Genomic DNA, 27,980 nt, shown 5'->3' on the forward strand with positions numbered 1-27,980 from the left:
CAACACACTGAAGAAGAGACACGCTCTTTGTTTGAATAAATATACCTTTATTTTCAAGAAAAACATCTATTGTACATTAGGTATTTGCATTTATTTATTCTAGTGACTGTATAACAATACATTGGCGTTGTAAACTTCCACAACAACTTATAATATCTAATATAATACTTAATATATAATCTTATTAATATAAGATTCTGCCATATCGCTCTACAGAGAATTACCTGAAGCAGCAGTATTCATGATATAAACAAGACAAAATGATTTCTTTCTTCCTTCCACATGCAGCATCAGAGAATTTAGATACACCCATTCTTTCCATTCTTGTGTAGTACTTTATTAAACATTCGCAACAGATCTGATCAGTTTCACCAGTGCAACAGCTTCATTTAGGGTGAAGCTAGATCAGATGACAGTGACATTTGCTAAGTATAGTTTTGTTGAAACTAATTTCTAAACCTCCCATGCTTGTTTTATTATACCAAAACATGAAATGATAGCGGTAGTTAATGTGTTAAAGAGATCTGTTGAATAAAACCTGCTGAAGCTCACATTCACAGTTGATAATGCAACAGACACACAGTCTAATAAAAAGACCAGATTAAAATGCAAAAGGCAGAACAGCTGAAAAATTACAACAAACTGACAAGAACAAAATTGCACAATGCCTCAAATGGCACAAATGTCATCATAATTAAAGGAAAAATCATGTGCAAATAATGTTAAATGCAGTGAGGAAAAACAACCTGTTCAGATGCTCATCTACCAGTATATCTAGATCAGATTAAAGATATAGTTTAGACAAAAATGTAAAATTAGCTGAAAATGTGCTTACTTTCAGGCCATTCTAGATGTAGATGAGTTTGTTTCTTCATCAGATTTAGAGAAATGTAGAATTCCGTCACTTGCTCACCAATGATTCATCTGCAGTGAACGGGTGCCGTCAGAATGAGAGTCCAGTCAGCTGATAAATACATCACAAGTAATCCACAATGTTGTCTCTCACATCAAAATCCAGCCACATGTTTGTTTACAGCTGTTTTGGCTTGTAAACCGCACTTGATCTCTGCAGATTTCTCTCCTGATTCAGACCAGACCACTTTTTCACTGGAGGTAGTGTTAATATTGATTTGCAAGACATTAACTGATGGACTGGAGTGGTGTGGATTACTTGTGGGTTATTGTGATGTTTTTATCAGCTGTTTGGACTCTCGTTCTGACGGCACCCATTCACATCCATTGGTGAGCACGTGATGGAATGCTGCGTTTTTCCAAATCTGATGAAGAAACAAACTCACCTACATCTTGGATCTCCTGATGCGGAGTGCATTTTCAGCAAATGTTAATTTTTGGGTGAACCGTTCCTTTAAATTCCTCCCGTGTGCAGACACAAATGATTACAAATGAGTGAAGAGACATCAGATACTTGCTTGCTTTTAGATTGTTACTCCAACTACTCCAAATAATGTGTTGTCTTTACAATATCTGTGCACCCTCATAAACCTGTGAGCGTCTACAGCTCCTCACTTTCTGTCGTTCGCTCTGGTTGGGAGGCAGAGAATATGAAGGGGCCGTTGTCGCTCATGGGAAAGGCTGACTTTATATCCAATCCCTGGCCGGTTAGAGCAGTGTATCGATTCCCGGTGGGCTGTGTTTTCTTCATCGGTGCATGAACATGCTGATACCACTGAGCTGCAGAAAACAACACGGTTGAAAATATCTGTTAACGAAATTCTTCAGCATTTGGCATGTATGCTGTGAGTAACTTTATTCATGTATTTCTAGTCAGATAGTTGACAAATACATCTTTCAGCATCTTTTGGGTTAAATGTGATATAATTGGAGAAAGTGTATATTTTAGGTGCTTTAACTGGTCACCTTTTTTATCTTTATTAACCACCTTTTTGCGGTTCACTTCATTAGTCCTGCAGTGTGGAAAATGAACTTATCAAAATACAAGCAATCAATGACTTTATTAATATAACGCCATAAAAAGCGTGCATTACAGTTAGAATATTAGAATAATTTATATTAGAATTAATATTAGAATTATCAGAATCATTTCCTAAAATAATTAGAAAAGTGAGAATTAAAATAGTTTTAGGTGGAGTATTAGTGTAGTAGTTTCATTTAGATAGAGAAGCTAACAAAAGTACTGTACTCTGTTTAAAGTCATTGCAGGAGAATAATTTAAAATACTTTATATCCTAGCTATTTTTTTTAAATTTTACTAATATATAGTGCTGAAATGTTAAGAAATGGAATTGACTTACCATATATGTCTAGTCTGGCTGTGCATGATATAATTCCTGCCTCATTTTTCGCAGACACCGTGTACCAGCCAGCATCTTCCTTTCTGGTCGGTTGAATTAGTAGACAAACATAACCTGTAGTGTCCTGATGCATGCTGGCATAACAAAGATATAGAATAAGAATTTCAAAAAACTAATGCATTTACTGCATTTATGTTCTCATACTGCAAGTAAAAAGCACACTAAAGCCAGTTGTTGGTTTCATGTAGTTGGTTTTTGTTCCTGGTCCAGCAGATGTGAATGGACTCACCTAACTCTGTCCTTTGAGTGAGGGATTGTGTCATTGTCTTTCTTCCAGTAAATGACCGGCTGTGGCATTCCCACAACTCTGCACTCCAGACGCACTGGGGCGCCCTCTGCGATGCCTGTGTTCTGCAGCTTTTCCACAAAATGAGGAGGATGCTTCAGCTCTTTTTCTGCAAATGTTTATTCAACAGGGAAAAGAGAATGAAAAACATTATACACAATTTGATGCACAATATATCTGTAATGTATGTGACAAATCGCAATCTTAATAAAAATTAGGGACACGTCAAAAACAAATCAGCCATTATCTAAAAAATTTACTTTTACAAGACGATCATTTTGCTGTTAGAAGCCATTGATAACATAGATTATGAAATGTATTTTCAGAAACATTTCAAAATAATCAAAATAATTCATAGTAAATAGTCGTGTCAAAATTAGAACATACAAAATATATGAGATAAGAAGTTTATAATTGAGAATTTATAATTGTGACATGAAAAAGTCAATTATGACTTAAATTATGATATAAAAAAATATGGGATAAGAAGTCAAAATTATAACAAAAAGTCTTAGACGAAGTTATAATTATGAGATAACTCATAATTATGACATTTAAAGTTAATTATGACAAGTCAAAACGACATAAGTTAATTATATAAAAGTTTATAATTATGAAAAGGTCAATTATGACAAATTATGATATCAAAAATCTTAAATATGGGATGAGAAGTAAAAATTATGACAAAAGGTCTTCGTTATAATTATAAGATAACTCATAAATATGACATTTAAAGTTCAATGTGACAAGTCAAAATTATGACTGAAAAATACAAGTTAAAATTATGACACAAAAAGTCATAATTATTAGATAAAATGTTATAATTATGAGATACGTCATATTTAGTGACATGAAAAATCTGATTATTAGATTCTTAGATCTTATAATTATGAGATACACCTTAAATATTACATAAAAAGCTCCTTATAATAGAAGTCAAATGGTTGAGATCGCAGCAAAAATTATAATTGTTAGATAAAAAGTTATAATTATAAATCATAAGTATGAGATAAAGTTAAAAATGACAAGTCAGAAATGACATACTAAGTTATTATTATGATATAAAAGGATGACATTGACATAAAAGTTTAAATTTATGATAAAACAAAAAAAAGTTGTAATTATGACAAATGTAATAATTATAAGACAAAAAGTCAAAATTATAAAGTCATAACTCATAATTATGACATTTAAAGTTAATTATGACAAGTCAAAATTCTGACATAAGTTAATTTTTATATAAAAGTTTACAATTATGAGATAATTTATAATTATGGCATGAAAAAGTCAATTATGATAATTATGACTTCTAAATCTAAAATATGGGATAAGAAGTCCAAATTAAGGCCAAAAGTCCAAGATGACTCATAATTATGATAAAGTTAATTATGACAAGTCAAAATTACAACAGCCAAAATATAAGTCAAAATAATGAAACAAAAAGTCATAATTATTAATTAAAAAGTAATAATGAGATAAGTCAAACTGAGTGACATGACAAATCATAATTATTATAATATATATTATATATTATATTATACATATTATAATTATGAGATGCGCCTTAAAATTCCTTATAATAGAAGTCAAAAGGTTGAGATCGCAGCAAAAATTATAATTGTTAGATAAAAAGTTATAATTATGAGACTAGTCATTTGTGATGTATAAAGTCATACAAACATACCAAATCATAATTATGAGATAAAGTTAAAAATGACATCAAGTCATTATTATTATACAAAAGGATGACACTGACATAAAAGTTTAAATTCATGATGAAGTAAAAAAAAAAAAAATTGACATAACTTTATCTTTATCTCATAACTGTGACTTATATCATATTTAGGACATTCTGAGTCATAATTATGGTTTACCAAAGCATGACTTTTTTTCTTGCGTGGCAGAAATGGGCTTTCTAGTACTTTGATGTTAAAAATACAATCAGAAATCATCTGGTGCTTACCCACTACTTTAAGCTCAAGGCAGAATGAACTCTGTCCAGCTTTATTTGAGGCGATGCAGGTGTACGTCCCGTCATCAGCTTGAGTCAGCGGGTCAATAACTAGAGAATGGATCCCGTTTTCTCTCACAAGCATTCGATGAGTGAGGTCTGGATATATGGGCTTCCCGTTGAGAAGCCACATGATTTCAGGATGGGGTAACCCACTCACCTAAACAGCAGAGGAGGATTCAGAGCATGAAAGTCAAAACATGCCACTTCAGACTTTCTGCAGTATGTTATTTGTCATTGTATTGGATACATTTAAATGAAACAACAAAATACACTTGAGTATATTATTATTATTAAGTACACTACTTCAGTAATAAATACACATTTTAAAAGTATACTAAAATGTACTTCTTTTTCACAAGGGATGTTATGTTGTAAATGAAGTCTTCTAGAACTCTTAATGCAATTATGCTCAGACATTTTATTTGTTCAAATATGTTTTGGGATCACTCTAGGTTACATTTTGCTGGATTATCTTCAGTACCTTGCAGTCTAACCTACAGAGCCGTCCCTCATGAGCCAACATGTCTCCTGGAGCCTGCAGGAAGTGCGGACGAAAGAAGCGCTCTTGAGTCGGCTCGCCCTCCACTTCCTGTACACGCGCTCGAACTCTGAGAAAAACAACAATGAGTGATGACAGAATTATTATACACAAGTCTATAAAACTTGTTTTTTTAATTGCAACTGGAGATGAACTTCATGAAAACGGAGCACTCATCCGACTCACCTCTGCGAGTGAACCACAGGACGGTTTCGAACAGGACCCGTTTGGACAATCAAATGGCCAGAACAACTTATTCTGCCCTGTGGACATGAAAACAGGCTTGGCTTTCATTTCTGCTATAACTGACAGTAATTTCTGATGATTTTCTCCAGCATTTCCGTGCAGTTACCTGTGGATTTGCTGCCATGACTGTGTAATTGCCGTCATCGTCACTTGTGACGGATTCTATGTGTAGCGAACACGTCCCATCTCCCTCTCTGACCTTCTTATAGTGCTCATTTTTCTTCAAAATCTGCTTTCCATCCTTAAACCAGTAAACCTGTGTGAAAAGTACAAAATAAAAGTTCATCAACAAGTAGTTTGTAATGTATTTATGTTTCTGTTATGCTTTTGAAATTAATATCAACTGTTCAGGAAACAAATTATTTAGAAAATAGTAATGAAAAATGATTAATCTAACCGGGATTTTCCATCTAAATATATATAAAAAAAAGAGAACTTTTATTTAGCAAGGACACATTAAATTGATGAAAAGTGACAGTAAAAAAGTGACACTGAAGACTGGAGTAATGATACTGAAAATTCAATTTTGATCACAGCAATAAATTACATTTTAAAAGATATTTACATAGAAAACAGTTATTTTAAATTGCAATAATATTTCACAATTTTTCTGTATTTTTAAACTTGGTGAGCAGAAGAGGCTTCATTAAAAAAAAATCTTACTAACCCCAAACTCTGTATGGTAGTGAGCACAATATAAATGTTATTTTCTCTGAATGCATAACAATAACTTCACATGCTGTCAAAAACTTACTTTAGGAATTGGAATTCCAACAATTTTACAGGTAAATGTGACAGGAATCCCTTCCACTGCCTTGAAGTGCTTCAGTTTCTTGTCGAAGATGGGCGCGATACATTTTCCAGTGGGAATTTCATCGTGCTGAACTTCATCGTCCGACTCTTCAACTGGAGTTCTTTCCAAACGAAACTCGATCTCGCTCATTAGCCTCTGCTCAAAGCTTGACACTTTGTATTCCTACAAAACACATAATTACGAATCAACTTATTATCTGAAATCATTTGTGAATGTGTCCCATTTATGTTTTCATAATAATTAAAGAAGCTTTGGAAAAGGAAAAGGCTTATAATTAAACAATCAAACTGATCTTAGTTATGTCTAAAAATAACAATAAACAAACAGATATCTGATAAATGACAATGCTATTCAGTGGTCAAGTTATTTAACAAGGTGCCAGACCAAATCAGTGTGAACTTTTATGTTTGCATGACACTTCACAATGCGTAAATCAATTACAACATGAAGCAGACTTTGTGGAGATAATACAACATTACAACATATAGACTGAATTATTACAAAGCAAAATAGTTCCCAAAACATCATGATTTTATGAAAACTTATTTCTAGCAAAGAATAAAAAAAATAAATAAAAAAAAGTGTAACAAATCTTTAATTAACAATTTATTTATCTTGCAATTCTTGCAGAAAAAGTGACAATTGTGAATTATAAACTTAGTTTGTGAGATTAAAAGCTGCATTCGCATTTAATTTTTTATGCCCGTGGCAAAAACAAAAAAAGTAGAATTGTTTGATGTAAACTCAGAATTCCGAGAATATCACAATTGTGAGATTTATGCTGAGAATTCCGAGAAAAATATTAGAATTGCAAGAGTTATACATTCACATAGAGAACAGCTATTTTAAATTGCAATAATATTTCACATTGTTTACTGTAAAGTTTCATTTGCATTTAATTTTTTTAGCCCATGGCAAAAACAAAAAAACTGATGCATGATGTAAACAGAACTCCAAGCAAAAAAGTCAGAATTGCGAGAGTTATATTAGAACTGCGAGATTTATACTGAGAATTCGGAGAAAAATATTAGAATTGCGAGAGTTATACTCAGAATTCTGAAAAAAAGGTCAGTATTCCAAATTTTAAGCTCTGAATTCTGAGAAAAAAAGCCAGAATTGTAAGATTTAAACTCTAAAGTATTAACTGCATTTAGCATACTTTTTTTATTCCCACAGTAAAAACAAATAAAGTGGAATTCCTAGATGTAAACTCAGAATTCCAAGAAAAAAAGGCAGAATTGTGAGATTTAAACTCAGAATTCCAAGAACAAAGTCATAATGGCGAGATTTAAACTCAGAATTCAGAGAAAAATAATACAATTGCAAAAAAAGGATTTAAACTCAGAATTCTGAGAAAAATTTTAGAATTTTAGCATTTAGCCTTTTTTTTTTAAATCCTGCAGCAACACAAACAAATACAGTGGAATTGCTAGATGTAAACTGAGAATTCCAAGAAAGAAAAAAAAAAAAAAAAAAAAATTGTGAGATTTTACACTCAAAATTCCAAGATGAAAAAGGTCAGAATTCCAAGATTTAAGATTAGAATTCTGGGGGAAAAAAAACCAGAATGGCAAAAAAAACCTCAGAATTATGAGATAAAAGTTGCATTTTGCATATTTTTTTAATCCTGGAGTAAAAACAAAGCGTAATTACTAGATGTAAATTCAGTATTCCAAGGAAAAAGAAAAAGTCGGAATAGTGAGATTTAAACTCAAAGTTCAGAGAAAAATATTAGAACTACGAGATTTACACTCAAAATTCAGAGGAAAAAGGTCAGAATTCCAAGATTTATGCTCAGAATTGTGAGAAAAAAAATGCCAAAATTGCAAGATTTAAACTCAGAATTGTGAGATAAAGGTCATATTTAGCGTATTTTTTTTAATGTTGCAGTCAAAACAAATAAAGCAGAATTGCTAGATATAAATTGAAAATTCCAAGACAAAAAAACTCAGAAATCCGAGAAAAAAGTCAGAATGGCAAGATTTAACCTCAGAATTCTGATAAATTTAAACTTAAATTCTAAGAAGCCAGAATCATGACATTTTAACTCAGAATAGTGAGATGAAGATTCACATTTAGCTTTTTTTCCATCTCATGGCAAAAACAAATAAAACAGAATTGCTAGATGTTAACTCTGAATTCCGAGGGGGGCGGGGGGATCAGATTAGTGAGATTTAAACTCAGAATTTTGAGGAAAAAGGTCAAAATTGCAAGATATAAATTTGCAGTTGTGAGAAAAAAGTCAGAATTGTAAAGTAAAGTTGTAATGACTTATTTTATGTTTTTATTCCATGGCGGAAACAAGCTTGCTTATGTTGTGAAGGTTAAAGAGAGGATGAAAAATGGTCATATTAAACTAAATTATGAATGTTTTTTGGTGTAAACATAAGAAAATAAATAAAAATAGAAATTAGGTTACTAAATAGCTATGATATGACCTCTTTAACACACCTTCCCATTTTAAAAGTACCTATTAGTATCTCAAGAGGCCTGTCCAGCAACAGCTCGCCTTCAGTTCTGGATGTCCGCCAACATATCTGAATGCAGTCACATCTATTTATAATCCAGAAGAGCCCTGTTCATTCCTATCTCTGTCTAGTCTCTCAATCCCAGCGCTCATGTTTACTCACAGATACTGTTTGCATTCACATTTCATTCACATAGATACTGAACTGAATTGTGCTTACATTGAAAACACAACAACAACCAAACTGCAGATGGTCTAATGTAATGCTCATGTCATTATTGCTTCTGTTTGAGATATCCATTGAACACTGATATTAATATTCTCACGTAGTTAGTATGTAACATGTAGCATTACACTAAAGTTGCTCATGCATAATCTTTTGTGACAGAATTTTAGAGTATTAGTTACGATTTGCAAGGACAAGACTATATTTTTAATATTTGTTAAACGAGTTGGACTTCATGATTTAACGTTAAAATGTGCAGATTTTAAATAATTATGGCCTTAAACATTTATACAACTGATTTTACGTAACAGTTAACTAATGTTGACAAATGTAACCTTGTAAAGTGTTAATGAAATGTACTGCATATTCCTCTAAAGAGAGTTATTATCCATGCAGTTCCATTAGTGAAATAGAAGCCACAGCTTTTTATTATCATCTTGTTTCTTGTTTTAATCAAAAAATACTCTTATATTATTAAACTAATGCATTTCAGAACAAAGCACTGCTTGCAATGGAGAAAATTCCTTGTACCTCATCATAGTTAATGACAGTTGCGGTGGGAATGTTTGGTCCGAGCGGTTGGCTCACTTCCCCCCCATAATTCGGCTTCTATGGAGGACAGGATGAATGACGATGATGGAAACACAGACACTAGTCACACATCAAGACAAATGTGTGATAAATAGTGTTTCTATAGTGTTATTCTGATAAGAAACACTCCAGCAGTGTGTACAACGTTAATATGGTGCATGATGCAGATGTACACACGAAATATGTTAGAATGTGAAAATGGTGAAATGGAATCTTAAATGGGATGGTCGTCACTGGTGCAAAGCCATTACACGATGCATCATGGACATATACAGACAACAAACAGAAATGAAAAAAGGCTTTCATTTATAAATGACAGTCAGCAATACATTAAAATTGAAAGTATTACTTTTAATGAAGTCCTTAAGTCGATTATACTGACATTTAAAATCAACACAAAAACAGGATGTGTGAAACAGGATATTTAATGAGAAAAGAAGCAGGTTTGTTTTCATGTTGACTTTAAACTTATCTAAAATAATCTAAAATATTTTTAGAGGCCTTTACAGAACACCTAAATAGTTTTAGATTTACAGTTCTATGATATAAATATAAATGCAAAAGCAAATATAAATTAGTAAGTAAAATTGCAAGCATGCATGTGAACTTGCTGCATATACTACAGCGATATATCAAATATGAAATAAAATGATAATAATATACAATTATCTATTTACAAACACGTCTGTAATTCTTGCATGGCATCATTTTTACTACATAAAAACTATCACAGATACTATTTTTAGACTCTATTTTTGCATTTGGTGCAAGCCAACCAAGAGTTAGATTCAGCCTTCAGTTTCAAAAAGAAGCTTGAAAGCTTAAGCACAAGAGATAAAATATAAGACAGAGATTTATTATAGAGTACAGACTGATCAAGCTGTGGTACTTCGAGCATGTTATTTAGAGGGATATTTTCCTCCCTATTCCTTCTCCATCGTCATCAATCAGTGGTTTGTGTAAGCCCACACAAACTTAACTACTACAACCCAAGATTAAACCCTCAGTAAGAGTGTCTCACATAAAGAAACCCGTAGCTCAGTGTAAGATGTTCAGAAATTCTGTGTAACTAAATTATGTCTGTCAATCCCACTAAAGCATGGACTACTATTTGTACTATACACTAGTCAAACAAAACCCCCTTACATCTTTGTAATATTTATGTCACCATGTACCTGCTGTCCAAAACGAAGCTGATCATCTCTAAATCGCAACTTCTTTTCAATATCTTGTAAAAGTGTTTCCTTGCTCTCGCGGATGTCGTCATCAGTCATGAGTCTGGATCCTCTTTGATTCTTCTTCAGTGTACCTTGAGGCCTGAACATGAAGTAACACAAGACTTAGGTAAGGCATTAAAATATGAGACAAATATGTATTCAAATATGAGAAAAATTCAAATTCTGCTGTAAAACAGCTGCATAAAGACAGTGTCTTTATTTATCTCAACTAGTCATTTCAGTGTAGTCACAATGATTAACAGCTTAGATCAGGCTTCAAATATCTGGACTGTAGTGCATATAGTCATATACACCACTTTTAATGGTATTTTATGGTGCTTTGCATTCTTTAATTGAAACAATTTACATTTTAGGTGAACTATCCCTTTAAAGGGGACCTATTATGCAAAACTCACTTTTATAAGGTTGCCTACAATGGTAAAAATCCACCCACTCAGTTTTTTATAATCCCAATAAATCATAAACAGCCTCTCAGAACAAACCATTTCAGATTTCAGAAATCCCTGCCCACTTGTGATCTCTGCCCTATTAGCACAGACACAGTCTTGAGCGAGAAGCAGCAGTCCACCATTACTGTTTTTTTTTTTGCTGAAGCTGCTGGAGATATACAATGTCAGCACCAAAGAGGCATTACAAGTGTTGTGCTTTTTATGACGCACCAATGAAAATAGGAGTCTCCACAGACTCCACTGTAGCCGCTGAGGAAAAGTCCCAGACAAAATCGGTTAAGTCCCATATATGTTTAGGGATTAATACCAACACTTAGGTATCAATCATTTGTTTTCCAAATTGCCTCTCTGAAAGCGCATCTTGGCACTCTGCAAGGCTAATTTTGCTAAAGCTATTATTGTCTCTGCTGTTTTTACTGATTCTGCCCTCATGTGCTACCAGAATGATCGTAAATAGGAATGTTGTGCAATGTGAAGTTGACCGCTTGACTTTATCAAGCTCATGTAGTTATATATGTTTTATATGTAGTCATGACCAGCTATGTAGTTATTTTTATTGCGCCATGCTCTCCGTCTGTATAATTCAAGAACGACCATTTAATATGCACAGTACCATTAGATGGCTGACTTTTAAACCAATTCTGGTCGAACAATGAGTTTTTATGACATTTTTAGTGCGTGAGAGTAGCCTACTTTGTTTTTCCCGACTCTTAAAGCTCCGCCCTCTTGTTTGGGAGCACTGGTTCATTTGCATTTAAAGGGGCAAACACAAAAATGGCACGTTTTGGCTCATACCCTAAAAGTGGCAATATTAACAATCTGTTGAATATTTTGAACTAAAACTTCACATACACACGCCAGGGTCATCAAAGACTTACTTTACATCTTGCAAAAAGGGGCATAATAGGTCACCTTTAAGAGAAAATGTGACCTTCAAACCATATTATGCTATTATAATATTATAATGTAGCAGTCTTCAACCCTGGGACCCACTGTCCTGGGACCCAAGTTTATTTCCAACCTGCTTCAGGTGTGGATTAAGGCTGGAACTAAACTTTGCAGGACAGTGAATCCTCAGGAGTAGGGTTGAAGACCTCTGTTATAATGAAATGTTGTGTTTGGGCAGGGCTATTCAAACTTGGTCCTGGAGAGCCGGTGTCCAGCAAAATTTAGCTTCAACTTGCCTCAACACCTGCCTGGAAGTTTCTAGTATGCCTAGTAAGACCTTGATTAGCTGGTTCAGGTGTTTAATCAGGGTTGGAGCTAAACTCTGCAGGACACTGGCCCTCCAGGACTGAGTTTGGAGACTCCTGTGTTTGTGTTTGCTTACCCAGGTGGAGCCCTCTTAGGCAGGCCCATGGCATTGGTCGGAGGAGATGTTGGAAGTGAAGGAAGGACTGAACTAAGGAAAGCCACTGGATTTTGGATGGGGCTGGGGGTGGAGCTGCTAGACGTTGGTGAAGAAGCTTGTGGCGGTGACTGAGTTCTGAAAGAAAACACTGAATTCACAAGCCCAGGAGGCAATGGAGGTGGTGAGGACACATATGGTGGGCTGCTCGGACACTCCAGAACTCTTGTTGGGAACTTTCTTGGGGACGGAGATAACTGGTTGATGGGCGAAGTGAGCTCCCGTGTCGACTTCGGGAATATCTGTGCAGCCAATTCGTGGAGCATTGGAACAGGAGACTCGGTTGGGGAAGGACTCCTGATGGGAGAGAGCGTCTGGGCTGCGATAAACTCTTTTGGCCTTGTGTAGCTAAAGCTCTGGGTGGAGACTGGAATAATCCCGGGAAGTGGAGGCTGGGTGTCATTCAACTGAGGTGGAGACACTGGACTCAGGATGGGTGCAGGTTGATTTCTCACAAGGTGCGGTGAGGTGATTTTACTTAGGGGTGGATAAGACACACCTTGAGAATGTGTGTCTTGTGGAGCCATGCTGGGATGAGAATTTGAGGTGGTGTTTAACTTTGGTGCAATTTTGTTTACCGTTGATGAATCAGGTGTCATCAATGCCTGTGTTCTGGCAACACTCATGTTACTGACAGGAACAGAGTTCATCTGCAAGGTTGGGTTCATATTTATTTGTGAAATATGAGTGGAACGATTAATGGGTGGGATATTGGCCACATCGTTAGATGGTTGGGTTGTTGGTGCCATGATAAGTTGAGGAAAAGTTGCAGAAGGGACCACATTTGGAGGCATAGGGATGTTGGGGGCTCCTCCAGGATAAGTTATTGGGATTGTTGGTATCACATTTGGCATAGGGGTAACTGGAGCCAAGTTGGGTGAGATTGGCCCCATATTCAGCTGAGGAAGAGTGGGCGCCACATTCGTTTGAGTTTGTAGGGTAGAGGGAAGCATTCCTGCTGGAGCAGTACTTAAAGTAGTAGGAACCCGATTTGGTTGAGGTATTGAAGGGTGGTTGTGTAAGGTTGTGGCTGATGGAGTAAGTTGGGACAAGGGCATGGTTAAAGGCATGCTCAATTGGGATATAGGTACAGCTTTTAAAACGGGTGCAGGTGCTGTAGGAAGTAGTGGAATAGAGTCGGGGATCGGCGATGGAATCGGAGCAGAGTTCATTACAAGGGGAGGTGGTTGGGATGGCACTGGATTTGCAGGAGGCTGAGTTGGCTTGACAGGTGGTGGCTCCAAACTTGTCCTGTCTAAATGTGGTGAATCTTGACTTGAGGAGCCGTTTTCCTGCTGCTGTTCCAAAAGCACCTGGTTGTGGAGGATTTGTAGCTGCTCTGGGTCTCTAAGATCAGACAAAAGAACGGGAAAAACAAACATGTTGTATATACTTCAGAAGGTCCTAAAATGTAAGTAGTCTGAAGTTGGTACTTACAATTTTGGTTTAGCCAACACTGGTGGTGGTTCTCTGGACAACATTCCTTTCTCTTCCTCTTCTTCATCCTCCGGGAGTCTAAAGGTGACACGGAGGCCAACTCGAGAACTAGAGCGGGATTCGTTGTGATTCCCCAACACACCTTCGGGTCTTGTCTTGAGGCAAGAAGTTGGGGGATCTGGTAGGGGTTTAACAGCTGGTTGCTCTTGAGGATTACTGGAGTTTATTGGTGGGAGACCAGTAACAGAAGGGCTGGGGATTGATTTTGAACCATTTGGTGAAGGTTCAAGCCAGGCATCGGAGCTCATACTGATGCCAGAGGCTGATCCGTTTGGTGGACTTTGGGTCACTTCTGTGAAAGGCTCAAAACTAGATCCTCCTGAATCAAAGTGTGTCGTGCTAGAGCTGAGGGGCTTATGGTTTAAGTCTGAGTTCAGTGAAGAAGAATTAAAGCTGAGTGGGTCTAGCTGGGGTAAACTAGTCCTGAAAGTATCTGAGCTGTATTTGTTAATGCTGAGAGGGTTTAGACTAGGTAGGCTAGTAGTTAGGTCATGGCGAAGGGTACTAGAATTTAGGGAATCTGAGCGAGGCGTTCCAGAGTGCTGAGGGTCTGTATGCTTAAATCCAGAGCTCAAAGGGTCAAGGCAAATCATACTTGAGTGAAGCTTGTTATTTACCAGAGGAACATCTGGCTTACGCTTTAAACTTGTTGATATCAGTTCTGCTGCGGGAACCTTCTGGAAGGAGGATTCCACTGTTAAAGTGCTTGTTGTTTTTGGGTTGGTGCTGCTATTATTGTGTCCTATCAATGCAGACAATATGTTGTTCAGAATTAGACTTGAGATACATGTATACATTTTTATTTCATTATGAACTTAAGAGTTTAAGCAGTCTAAAGTGAAGCTGATTCAAAGTTACCTTTTACTCTCAATACTGCAGTACTGGAAACTGTGCCATATTTGTTGCTGGCTATGCTAGTAAATGTTCCAGAATCCTCTGGAAAGACCTCGGCAATAACCAAAGTACATATCTCCTCTGATGTCCACATCAAATAGAGAAATGGTACACTGTTAGGAGGTTACAGTCATGAAGTAATTACCTTGACAAAGCAGGAGTAATCTAATCCACCTACCAGATTCAGCCATGGATCTTGGTTCTGGGATAAAAAGAACAGAATGTGTGGATTGCCAGATAACAATTTTTAAGAAGAAAAAGTCAAGCACTGAAAACTTTTCTTTCAAGTTAATAGAGGTGGAGTTTTCAATTATGGATCCAACCATATATCTAAAAGCATTGAGCACTAAAGTTATACATACTCTTTTGGAGGATCCTGAAGTCTGGAGAATCTTCAATAAGCATTCCCTCTCGGTACCAGTCCACTTTAGGAGAGGGAATGCCTTTTACTCTGCACTCCAGAACTACCAACTGACTCTCTACAGCCAGGACATCCTGGAGGTTCTGCACCGAAGGAGACAATGGTGTACAATGACAATGGAATGGAAAACATTTGAAAACTAGATTTTTATACATTCTGAAGACAATAACTACTGCCACGAGAATTTTTGGATGGCTGCCAAGACATTGCTACTCTATACACTGTCAGAAAAAAAAAATGCACCTTGACGGGTACAACAGCTTGACACATTTGTACCTATTTTAGGTACCCTAGAATAGTAATATGTACATTTATGGTACTAACATGCATCCTTTAGGTACAAAGGTGTCCCTTTGAGCATACTGCCCCAGTGACAAGCTGGAACCGTTTTTGTGAGAGTGTGAATTTTATGCATTTTAAAGGCTGTTCTGTGGGGTTGATAGTGCATTGCTATGTGGTTTCTTTCTGGCCCAAGTCAAATGGGGACACCACCAAATCTCTATAATATTTCTAAATATGGCTTGCACTGGATTTGCCCATTTTACTGCCTGCCAAGCATGTAAGTGTGAATCAGAGTTTTGTTAAAAAAAAAAAAAAGTGATTCAATGGATTGATGCACCTACACAAAAAATTGCATTATGCAATTGTTGCAATTGCAAGCAACTTGTGGAACTGCCTGCCAAGCAAAAATCGCTAATTGCATACTAAAGCTAAACTAAAACTTAAAGGAGAAGTCCACTTCCAGAACAACAATTTACAGATAATGTACTCACCCCCTTGTCATCCAAGATGTTCATGTCTTTCTTTCTTCAGTCGTATGTTTCAAAAAACATATTTTTTTGAGGAAAACATTTCAGGATTTTTCTCCATATAATGGACTGATATGGTGCCCCGGCTTCAAACAATCCCAAATGCAGTTCTAAATGTTCCCAGCCGTGGAAGAAGGGTCTTATCTAGCGAAAGGATCAGTTATTTTCATAAAGATAATAAAATTTCTATACTTTTTAAATGTGAAACGCTCATCTTGTCTTGCTCTTCCCGACCTCTGTTTTTTTCTGGTTCATGACAGTTAGGGTATGTCGAAAAACTCCCATCTCATGTATTCCCTCAACTTCAAAATCATCCTATATTGCTGTTTTAACTTTTTTGTTAAGGGTGTTTGATGATCTTTGCATGTTCACTTTGCAAAGACTGGATCAGATCTTCTGCAGCGATGTAGGATGATTTTAAAAAGATTTTTAAAGTTGAGGGAGAAATACAATCAGAGTTTTTCGACATACCCTAACTGTCTTGAGCCAGAATACACAGAGTTCAGGGAGAGCAAGACAAGACGAGCGTTTGAGATTAAAAAGTATTTAAATTGTATTTTTTAATGAAAATAACCGATTGTTTCACTAGATAAGACCCTTCTTCCTCGGCTGGGATCATTTACAATCGCATTTGGGATCATTTGAAGCTGCATTTAAACTGCAAGTTCACACTCGGGGCACCATACCATCTTGGATGACAAGGGGGTGAGTACATGATCTGTAAACTGTTGTTCTGGAAGTGGACTTCTCCTTTAACTCTCCGGATTTTGGTAAGCATGCACACAAAAGGTTAAAATATCAAAATATTAAACTACATTTTTTAAGCATTCATTTATATTTTATTGACACTCAGTGTCTTACAAGATTTGGAAATACAAGCTGTGTTTCATTTACCTTTGTAAAAACAGGAGCTGCCATTATGGGCCTTACATCGAAGTTTTGAAGATAACTACTGCTGCCATTTATATTCTGAAAATAAAATCACTTGAATGTAAAATGTAAGAAACAATGTATTAGTAGGAATAATGAAAACTGTGGATTTGGTGTGTTTTTGTACCTCAGGATTGCTCTGTTGAGATGTTAACAGTATATCAGAGATACTTTGGTTGGATGGAGGTGATGGTGGTGGTGGTGGTGCAATGGTCAGTGGAGGAATAGGTGGAATAGGCTCCACCTCAGATATTGGTGGTTCTAGTACAGGTATGGTTGGTTCAGGTACAGGTACAGTTGGTTCTAGCACTGGTATTTCAGAGCTGACAACCTTGGAAGTCAGAAGTTCTGTATCTTCCTGCTTAGAAGTTGTCTCAGCAATCAGTTCGGTAAGTGGCACTGGTTCTGCGTCAGAAGGTGCTGGTGGTTCAGCAAAGGTGGTTGTTACAGTTGATGTGGTGTCTTCAGCAGATGTGCTGGGCTCTGTTGAGACCACAGCAGGCTTGGGCTGAGGAGATTTTTTATTAAGTCTGAAAAAGAGATTGTGAATGTGTTTTCATCCCCTGGGGGTCCATAAAGGTACTGCAGGGAGTTCAAACATATGCATAATTTTGTGTGTTTTGTTAAATAAATAAATAAATGTTTGTCTGTGATTTTGAACCTTGCGCAGATTAATGTGCATGCAGAATCATAAAAAAGCCAAAAAAATTGTGCGTCAGATTTTTAAAAAACGTTCTGCTTATTTAATTCTTATCACATGACATCATATTGCAAAATCTACAAACTCACTGTGCTTGAAAATGTTGTTCTACATCAGAATCTGATGAAGACGCTCCTAAAATAAAAATAAAAGTACAATCTTAATTTCAAACTGCAGCTGCAATCGATATGGCCAATAATTATTTTACCAACCCTCAATGTAGATTTCTGCTGACGTCGAGTCTGTGCCATAAAAGTTAGAGGCAAAGCACGAGTATCTGCCCGTGTCTTCTTCAAATGCCTCTGCTATGATCAGAGTGTGATGTTCACCGTTGGCGATGATCTGAATATCAGGACTGTTTTCCAACTCTTTACCCTCACAAAACCACCTGGAAAACATAATTAGAATGTCACATTCTGGACAGGAACACACATCAACGAGAACATACAAACCTTTGACCTCATCTGAAAATCCAGTGAATGTACATTCAGTTGTATACTGACATTAACAGATTAAAACACAGAAATGTTTCACCCCAAGTTATTTACAACACAAATACAATGCATATTTAATTCAATACTTTAAAGCTTTTAAGTGTGCGAGTGACACTAAATGAATGCCTTGAACACTATTTGTGGTCTTGTAGGTCACAAGTTCATTAATACAAAACAAAAGTAAAACAGATTTTGCAAAATGACACTTGTGTTAATTATCTAAGCAGACATAAATTGCATAAAACCTCATAAAATTTTCAGTCCATCACCATCACACTAAGCAAACAAATTAAATTTATGGTTAAAATACATAATGTTGAATATGATGAACAGCTTTTGGACATACTAAATGGTCAAAATTGCCTAAAGTCAAAACAAAGGGCCACAAATGTGTGTATTAACAAAAGTAAAGAATGCATTTCCATTTTTAGCCAAGATTCTCTTGAAAAACCGGTTCATCTGCAAAAGCTATTTGCTTTCAAACTTTCAAATTAACATCTGACAACAAAAGCATGTAGAAAAGGTCTGAATAAAAAAACAACAACAATTAATACTGTACAAGCAGGAATTGTGAAAAAGAAAAACTATCCAACATGTACAGCAACATTTTTAAAATCACCAAATGGATGAATGACGCCAGACACACTTTTATTTTACCAAATATAATGAAACTGAATTTTCATTGTATTTACTCTACTGACATAATGACGTTCTTTAGTCACTGAATGGCAAAAATTAGTTAACTGTTAACAGACATCATAAAAAGCCATTTACTCATGAAGCTATTTTTGGCATATATCAGTTTGTGTTCAACGCATCTTACAAATGATCCAAAATCAGTCCTCCTTATTAAACACATCAGCAAAATAAGAACTCCACAACATCACAAAAAGTACAACAGCATTCATTCAGTAATACATTAATGGGCTAAAAGAATATTCTAGAACCCACAAAAATAACTACAGCCTTACCTAGAATGACTATACCACAGTTATTTCACTTCAACTCCTGCCGTTTCCTAAAATTGCCTCCCTGAAATTTAAAGCAATTCTGAAGAGATGAGTTGTGGTTCATTCCATGGGCGAGACATGGCTGAAATGTATTGGGTTCGATCCATGAGCCAATGAGGATCATTTCTAATGAGTAAGACTCTACTTTGAAAGCCTGAGCTGTGGGGGAAAGACATCCAGCCCTAGATCTGCACCTGTTGGGTCTATTTTCCCTCTCGACTCACCCACGGCACAGGAACCCCTGTTAAAACCGGACGGCAGCATCCCTGACCGACACGCATGAACTAAATATAGAACGGCCTCTCATACAATCACTAACACAACCAACACCGCTAATAGATCTGTCAGATATTTCGCAGGCATTTGTCTCTGACAATGAAACACTTGACAATTTTAGGCACGTTTTAGGTAACAAACAAAAGGATTTTTTAGATCGACTTATTTAGAAACTTAAAAATAAAGTTTCAGAATTTTAGAAAAGAGATCAAGTAAAATTTTATTGTAAATAAGTGTCATTGGTCATGTGACTCTTTGTACAGACAGGCAGATGAACATTCTCGAATTGTGCTGTAAGTAAAATGTTGAAAAGTGAAGTAAGTTTGGGTCAGTGGAGGGATGATCTAATGTTTCTGACATCACAGTTTCTCGGTCAGCCGGACCAGGTGTAATGCCACTGAGAACAGCTGTCGAAGCACGTCACCTGTCACACAGACGCGCTCAGAAAAGCACGGGTTTCCTTGACCTTTCAGTGTGGGAAGTTTGTGTTGAGTAATGTTACACTAACGTTTCATCAATGACACACTGATTACCATAATTATGTTTAGAAAAGAACTTCTTAAACAAACTACACGGTCAAATCATTCTTATATAGCCTAATTCATTTTAGTTAAACAAATCATGACAACGTGTTTAGCAAGTGTCTAAAAATCTTAAACTTAAAGGTTTTGTCATGCTAATGCTGTTAACATATCTTTCAGATTTTACAAGATACCCGTATACTAACAGAAAATGCATCAATTTAGGTTTCTTAATGTAATAAGTTATTAAATGCAAAACCGTTAAATGCATGATCAATGTAAACGTAGTTACTAAATGCAAAAATGCTAAATGCACGATCAGTTCATACAAAGTTATTCAATGCAAAAATGTTAAATGCATGATCAGTTTATATGAAGTTATTAAATGCAAAACCATTTATTGCAAGATAAACTGACACAAAGTTAATAAATGCAAAAAATGCTAAATGCATGATGTATTTCTATGCAGTTATTAAATGCATGATGCATGACCAAGTCATACATGTTATTGAATGCAAAAATGTTTAAGGCACGATCAATTTACAGTATATGTTTTTAAGAACTGAAAAGCACAACCAATATATGCAAAGATCTTAAATGCAAAAATGTTAAATGTATAATCACTTTATAGGAAGTTATTGAATGCAGAAATGTTAAATGTATGATCTATATACAGTAAGTTATTAAATGTAAAATCGTTAAATGCACGATCAAATTATACTGTCATTGAATGCAAAAAAAGTTAAATGCATGATCAATTTATACAAAGCTATAAAATGCAAAAACATTAAATGTATGATCAATTTATGCAAAGTTATTAAATACAACAAAAGATAAATGCATGGTCAATTTATATCTAGTTATTAAATGCAAATGTTAAAAGCATGATACATTTTTGGCAAAGTTATTAAATGCAAAAATATTAAAAGCACAACCATTTTTATTTGAAGTAGTGGTGAGATAGCTTTATAGTTCACTCAAACGTATTTTAGTCAGTTTTATGTTTTAACAGAGAACACATGAAGAGCTCAGATGCAAAACCAGCTAAAAACCATCTCTGTGAAAAATTAGATACTGAGTGAATGCTCCTGTCACATAGTATATGTTCATCAAATGCTTTTACGTCAAACTCACTAAATTCCAGCCTCAGCCCAATCAGAAGTACCAGTACTAACATAGAAACCTATACAAAGTAGCCAGAAAGATGCTAATTTTAAAGAAATACGTCAGATGGATCTAGGGGCTTTTGCATCTGAACTCTTCATATATTATTAAGTCACTAAAATGTTCTAATCCATTTCTTCTTTTCATTACACTGGAGCACTAAACCATATATATTATGAAAGACATTCAGTTTGTAGAGAAGCAAAAGATGAATATCCCAGCTTAAGCAGCTCAGTTCCACAATCTGAGTCATACAGCTTTTTATACGAGTTAAGAGAGCCTGAAAGATAATCACTCTTCAAAGTTCACCAGCTCAAGTCAGGAGCTCATGTTAAATGTTTTTGATTTCGTCTATTCTGCAATTAGCTTTTAGTAAACAAACATTATCACCTTTTCATGACAAACACACTCACTACAAATAGTAAATAAATCATTAATTTTTTTTGCTGTAAGGAAGTGACATTCATTTGTGTGATTTATTTTTGAATTAGGACAAGTAAAAACTGCTGTTCCCAATAATATCCACACCAATTGTGCAATAATTTGCAAAGCTCTGTGCCCATTTAATATCTTGTTTACTCTTCTACTCTTTGGCTAACTGTGCTCTACTAAAGATGTAGGACGATAATTTCGCCTGCATTCTCATAGCATCATATTTCCAATGTGGCAAAATTAGAATGGCTGAGCTCAGACTGCATGTTATAAGGTCAGCTTTCACAAGACGTCTTTGTACTCATACCCAATGCTTCAGAAACTAGAGTTTTACCATGCATTTGCTAGCAAAACAAGGCCCATTTTAGTATTATTTTTTTGTATTATGGAAGTCAATGACTACCGTCAACTGTTTTGTTAACATTCTTCAAAATATCTTCTTTTGTGTTCAAGATATCAAAAGAAATTTATACAGGTTTGGAGCAACACAAACGTGACTAAATGATGACACCATTTTTTATTTTTGGGTGAACTATCCCTAAAAGTGCTTTTTTGACCCACTTAAGGACACTTAAGCACATCTTTATATGCAATTTCACAATTACATCTATTGTCTTTAAAATACGGTTAAAGTGTACTGCTGAATACTGACAAACATGTATGATAAAGTGTACATTAATGTCATTTCTGTTATACAAATCAGTACATTTACAACATATTAACTTTAAATACTAATTAAAATGAGTCACATGTGCTTTAGTCAGTCCACACATCAAAATAGGTGCTTTTTTAAGGTACAACAAAAAATTATTAAAACAATTTACAGTGTACTTTAAAACAGAAATTATAATTTACATTTTTAAGTGTACTTACTTGTGCTAAGAAACAGTCATGAAAGTGTCTCTCTTTTTAAGTATGCTTTTATTTCAATACTATATTATCAATACTATATTATTATTAGGCGGTTAAAAATAATTGTAAGATTTTAAGCACATTACAAATTCAATGCAGTTAAATGCACTTTTTCATAAGCAGTGTTGTCAAGGCATTTTTACATAGACACTACCAGTCAAACATTTTTGAACAGCAAGGTTTTTAATGTTTTAATGTTTTAAAGTCTCTTCCGCTCACCGTGCCTGCATTTATTTGATCCAAAGTGCAGGAAAACAGTAAAATTTTAAAACTGTTTAAAACTGTTTTCTATTTGAATATATTTTAAAATATAATTTATTCCTGTGATTTCAAGCTGAATTTTTAGCATCATTACTCCAGTCACATCCTTGATGAGAAATCATTTTAATATTCTGATTTGCTGCTCAAAAAACATTCATTATTATTATGTTGAAAACAGGAAAACAGCAGATATTATAGAATATTTTATAGCATTATTAATACCTTTACCATCACTTTTGATCAATTTAAAACATCCTTGCTAAATAAAAGTATTAATTTCTATAATTTCTTTTCCAAAAATTTTTTTGCTTTTGAATGGTATAGTGTATAATGTTACAAAAGCTTTTTATTTCAGATAAATGCTGAAATTTGGATCTTTCTATTCATCAAAAAATCCTGAGGAAAAAAAATAAATAAATAATCAATAATCAGAAATGTTTCTTGAGCAGCAGAATATTAGAATGACTTCTGAAGGATCATTTGACTGGAGCAATGATGCTGAAAATTCAGCTTTGATCACAGGAATAAATTACATTTTAAAATATAAATAGTAAAAATATTTGACAATATTACAGCTTTTGCTGGATTTTGGACCAAAATAAATGCAGGCTTGGTGAGCAGAAAAACGATAAAAATCTTACTGTTCAAAAACCTTTGACTGGTAGTGCATATCTTTTTCAAAGCTGTAAATAACACAAAGATTACTCGAATGCATTTTACAAGAAAAAACTATTTTAAACTTTCTTGCTTAATTCAATGTGTTACTTGCTATTTCTTCGTAACTAGCAATTTCTGAGTGAAAATTGATTAACTAGCAATTTTTGAGTGACAGTTGTTCAAAAGATTTCTGACTATTTCATGCATTTATTATGTGGCTGCTTCCTGCATTAGCAATAGTAATAGTAATGCAATAACCACGTGCATCAATAAAAGCAGTTCAAACTCACCGAACTTCAGGAGCAGGCAGTCCTCTGACGATACAATCCAACTGGACCTTACTTCCCTCAGGAACCTCCCTGCTTTTGAGTTTCTGTATAAAGTGTGGAGGTTCACACACGGGTTCCTCCGAGATCTCAGGCTGAATCAGAGCCGGTTCCTCACACACCGGCTCCGGCTCCGGCTCCGGCTCCAGGTCCGGTTCCTGAGGCTCCTCCGCCTGGTACGGCTCCTCCGCGACTCGACTGTTCTCCATCGGCTCCTCCATCTGTTGGTTGAGCATTATAGGTCTTTCTCGATCTTCTGGATTAATGGAGTACGAAGTGCCATCAAGTTGGGTTTTGTTTTGGTGTCGGCTCCGGTGGGTTTTGCAAGTGCGAGGCCGAACCCGCTTCGAGCTGTTGGCTTTAAACAGAGACGAAAGCTCTTCTATGAAATCAGCTGCTTTGTTAAGGAACTCCTTCTTGGATTGTGTCTCCAAGCCGTATGGAGCGTTTCTCTGAGGTCTTTTGAAATCCGCCGCAGATTCCCTAGCACTTCTGACGTTCCTGACCGCATTGTCTTGGATGGGAGTCTGGACTGTTTGTCTTTCGGAAATGACCTCCGTTTCTGGAGCGGGTTTGCTGGAAGGAACATTAAAGTTGCTCACTGGTGGACATGCGTCGGATCTCTCCTCACGTTCTCGAGGATCACTGCTGAACGCTTTGCAGGCCAGATCGACGCTCTTGTCCAGTTCTTCCTGGCTTAGGAAGTCAGACAGGTCTGGGAACTGTGGATCCACTTTCCCACCGGAATCGTCCGCTTTCTCCTTGAGCGTCCCGTAGACCAGACGGCGAGGGCTGTCTATGCAGCTGGATTCGCCGTGTCTGTGACGGGCTCGGGCTTCGGCCAGGTAACTCTCACGCAAAAGCTGCGATAAGGATGTGGGTTGATCCATGCTGTTGTCCTGCATGTTGCTGGAAACAAAAAAACAAAAATTAAAAACAAAAATTAATAATAATCATCTACTATGGTGAAATTAGCGGCATTTTTGGACTTTTGGCAGTGTTTTTATAATGCTTTTTACTGTATTATGTTTTTTAATATACGTTATTTACATGGATACATAATTCAAAATATGTCTAATTTCATATTGATATTGAATTTATACTGCAATCAGAGATTATATGTATTATTTGTTCTTATACTATGTATAAATACTGTTCCCTCCCTTTTTTTGGACTGGTTGCCAATTATTTTTAACAGGACTTTTAATATTATTTTTTAACAAAGTTTAACAAAGTTTTAACAGGCAATTAAAAATTTAGAGCTGAACACAACTTGATAAATTCATAATCACTCTAATACAATTGGAAACATTCTGACATTTCCAGGTTTTTTCTTAATAATTTAATTCATATTTCTATTAAACTTAAGCATTCCAAAAAAACCTCATATTACTGGAGAATAAAATCCAATTTCATTAAAACTATGAAAATGCAGTTACATTTCAAGCATTGTGTTCTTTCAAACAGAATTTCTCTTAAAACATAAGATCAGTCATTAGATATTTAGTGCTCTGTGAATTTCAGAACACATTTGGAACAACAAATATCTTTTTCAGTTATTTTTGGTAACTAGATATGGATTTTTAATAATCGTTACTAACAAAATTGCACTCACAAAGTGCAGTAAATATAAAAATTTTAGAGACGAGCACAAGAAGAAGAATTTACATTCACTATACGATTTTATTCATTCAGGCCTAAAAAATAATAATAGTTACTAAAAATAAATAAAGTTTCCTGATATTTCGCAATTTTCAATGAAAAAAGGAAGAAAAAAAAAGGAAACCAAATGACATTTTAAATGTATAAAACTGCATCTAAACTGAAACAAAAATTAAAACGTAAAAAGTTCTGAAATAAAATAATCATTAACTCAAATAAAATATATATTTTCTAATTATTTTAGCTAGTTGGCAAGGCAACATTTCTCATTTTATTTTAGTTTAACTTCATGTACTACAATAACTAAAACTGAAATAAAAGTTAATAAAAACTATACAGACATAAACACATATAACTACTAAAAATGACAAAATACACAATCAAAAATCACTAAAACTTTCACTAAAATGAAATGAATATGGAAAATGATTCAAAATGTTAATAAAAACTGTAACACTTTACAACAAGGTGTCATTTGTTAACATTATTTAATATATTACACTGCAAAAAAAAAACGCTTTTCTTGCTTAGATTTTTTATCTTGCTTCCAGCCAAAATATCTAAAAATTCGTAAATTAAGAAGGTCTTGTTTTCAGAAAAAGTTACAAGTTTTTGCTTGAAATCGAAAACAAGATTTTGCTTATCCCACTGGCAGATTATTTAGCTTGTTGCAAGCAAAAACTCACTTAATTTTGACTTGTTTTTTCTGAAAACAAGACAATTTTTACTTGTCTAGAAAATCCTTCTTGATTTAAGATTTTTTTTTTAAATATTTTGGCTGGAAACAAGACAAAAAATCTAAGCAAGAAAAGCATTTTTTGGAGTGTAACTAACATGAACGAACAATGAACAATACATTACACTATTTATTCATCTTTGTTAATGTTAGTTAATAAAAATACAGTCATTCATTGTTCATGTTAGTTCACAGTGCATTAACTAATGTTAACAACACAACTTGTAATTGTAATAATGCATTAGTAAATGCTGAAATTAACATTAACTAAGATCAATAAATGCTGTATATGTATTGTTTACTCTTAACTCATGTTAACTAATGTAGTTAACTAATGTTAACTAATAAACCTTATTGTAAAGTGTTACCACATCGTTTTGGTTTTAAGACAACTTTAAAACAAATTTACTAGCAATTTTTAGTCGAAATCCTTCATTTTTTCAGTGCAAATTTAGTTCAGATAATTTAGAGGTTCTTGTGCCACAAAGCAGAATTTCTTTAATATTTATATCCTAATATCCACACATTTTAATCTTCCTAGCAAAATTTGAGAAAGGTTTTTACCATTGGCCCCCTGTTGTTATTGAATCCAGAAAGGGGATATGCCTGCAGATGCTACTGACACTCAAATCGGAGCAATTAACAGAAGCAGCGATGCCCTTCCAACAGACCTGTGCGGGCAGCTGTTGTGTGCATTAATCCTGAGCAAACACACTCCAGCCCCCCGTCACTGCTAATAATAGCACAGCTCACTTTACATGAGCAAAATACAACACTATAAATCAGATTACTCATTAGAACATTTGCAAAAGCAGAATGATCAGTTCACTATTCTATAAGAGTCAATGCATATTTATTATGTACATAATTTGCTGACTCCAAAACTATTCTGACATGCTGAACTAAAATAGAAACTAGTCTGTCTGGACAAATGTATACAGAGCTGGATACAATTTTATCCCAGAGTTAAACACATTAAAAAGTGAGTGCATTGCATGCGTTAAAAGCATTTAGTTGGATAAATAAGTCATTAAATAACAAGGTGCTTTACCTTTAACTTGTGTGAATGTCCACCACGTCTATATCTACTGCACCTGCTTATAAACCACTTAAATTCCAGCTTTCCAGACGGCCTGAGCGCAGCTGCCAGAGTGTTTTCCTAATCGTGAGCAAAGTTAACCTTGAAGTTTACAGCAGCAACACAGTGACCGCCTGCCTGGGCGACCTGTTACCAGTTAAGCAGAAACATTTGTCAGCGTGTCGGTGGCAGGTTATTTGAGGGAGGTGGAGGGTTTGAAGCGTGTGCCAGGGAATGATTGCTCCTCATTGGCTGGGGAGAATGTTGTCAGGAGAAGGGTGACACCTTTGTGAAGCACCTACAACAGTCTGGAGGACACAGAAGCAGTGCATTATGGGTGTTAAAGAAATGAACATTTGCTGGAGATATACTCACTCTGAGGGCATCCAAGATGTAGATGAGTTTGTTTCTTTGGCAGATTTGGAGAAATGTAGCATTCCATCACTTGCTCACCAATGGATGTGAATGGGTGCCGTCAGAGTGAGAGTCCAAACAGCTAATAAAAACAGCGCAAAAAAATCCACAAGTAATCCACATCACTCCAGTCCATCAGTTAACATCTTGAGAAGACAAAAGCTTCTCATTAAGAC

General features: G+C 35.2%; 1 protein-coding gene across 4 annotated transcripts; it reads right to left on the minus strand.

Moving 5' to 3' along the window:
• Positions 1 to 35: 35 nt before the first annotated feature.
• Positions 36 to 27,821, minus strand: mypn (myopalladin). 4 transcript variants are annotated; one of them, XM_051126355.1, is made up of 22 exons: positions 27,364 to 27,821; positions 23,879 to 24,823; positions 18,074 to 18,249; positions 17,951 to 17,996; positions 17,289 to 17,691; positions 17,126 to 17,200; positions 15,364 to 15,505; positions 15,180 to 15,203; positions 14,966 to 15,082; positions 14,048 to 14,849; positions 12,533 to 13,957; positions 10,691 to 10,832; positions 9,456 to 9,533; positions 6,172 to 6,393; positions 5,524 to 5,673; positions 5,358 to 5,434; positions 5,115 to 5,241; positions 4,583 to 4,790; positions 2,563 to 2,728; positions 2,274 to 2,407; positions 1,879 to 1,925; positions 1,553 to 1,692 (listed from the first exon to the last, which is right to left on the minus strand). In XM_051126355.1, exons 2-21 carry the CDS (start codon positions 24,817 to 24,819, stop codon positions 1,912 to 1,914), a joined length of 5,469 nt encoding a protein of 1,822 aa, XP_050982312.1. In that variant the 5' UTR covers positions 24,820 to 24,823; positions 27,364 to 27,821; the 3' UTR covers positions 1,553 to 1,692; positions 1,879 to 1,911. The 4 variants fall into 4 exon arrangements, with proteins under 4 accessions (XP_050982309.1, XP_050982310.1, XP_050982311.1 ...); XM_051126352.1 differs by lacking the exon at positions 1,879 to 1,925 and having other exon boundaries at positions 36 to 1,692; positions 27,364 to 27,816; XM_051126353.1 differs by lacking the exons at positions 1,879 to 1,925; positions 27,364 to 27,821 and adding an exon at positions 26,877 to 27,196 and having other exon boundaries at positions 36 to 1,692.
• Positions 27,822 to 27,980: the final 159 nt, after the last annotated feature.

Source organism: Labeo rohita, chromosome 13, assembly GCF_022985175.1.
Source record: "Labeo rohita strain BAU-BD-2019 chromosome 13, IGBB_LRoh.1.0, whole genome shotgun sequence".
Classification (NCBI taxonomy): domain Eukaryota; kingdom Metazoa; phylum Chordata; class Actinopteri; order Cypriniformes; family Cyprinidae; genus Labeo; species Labeo rohita.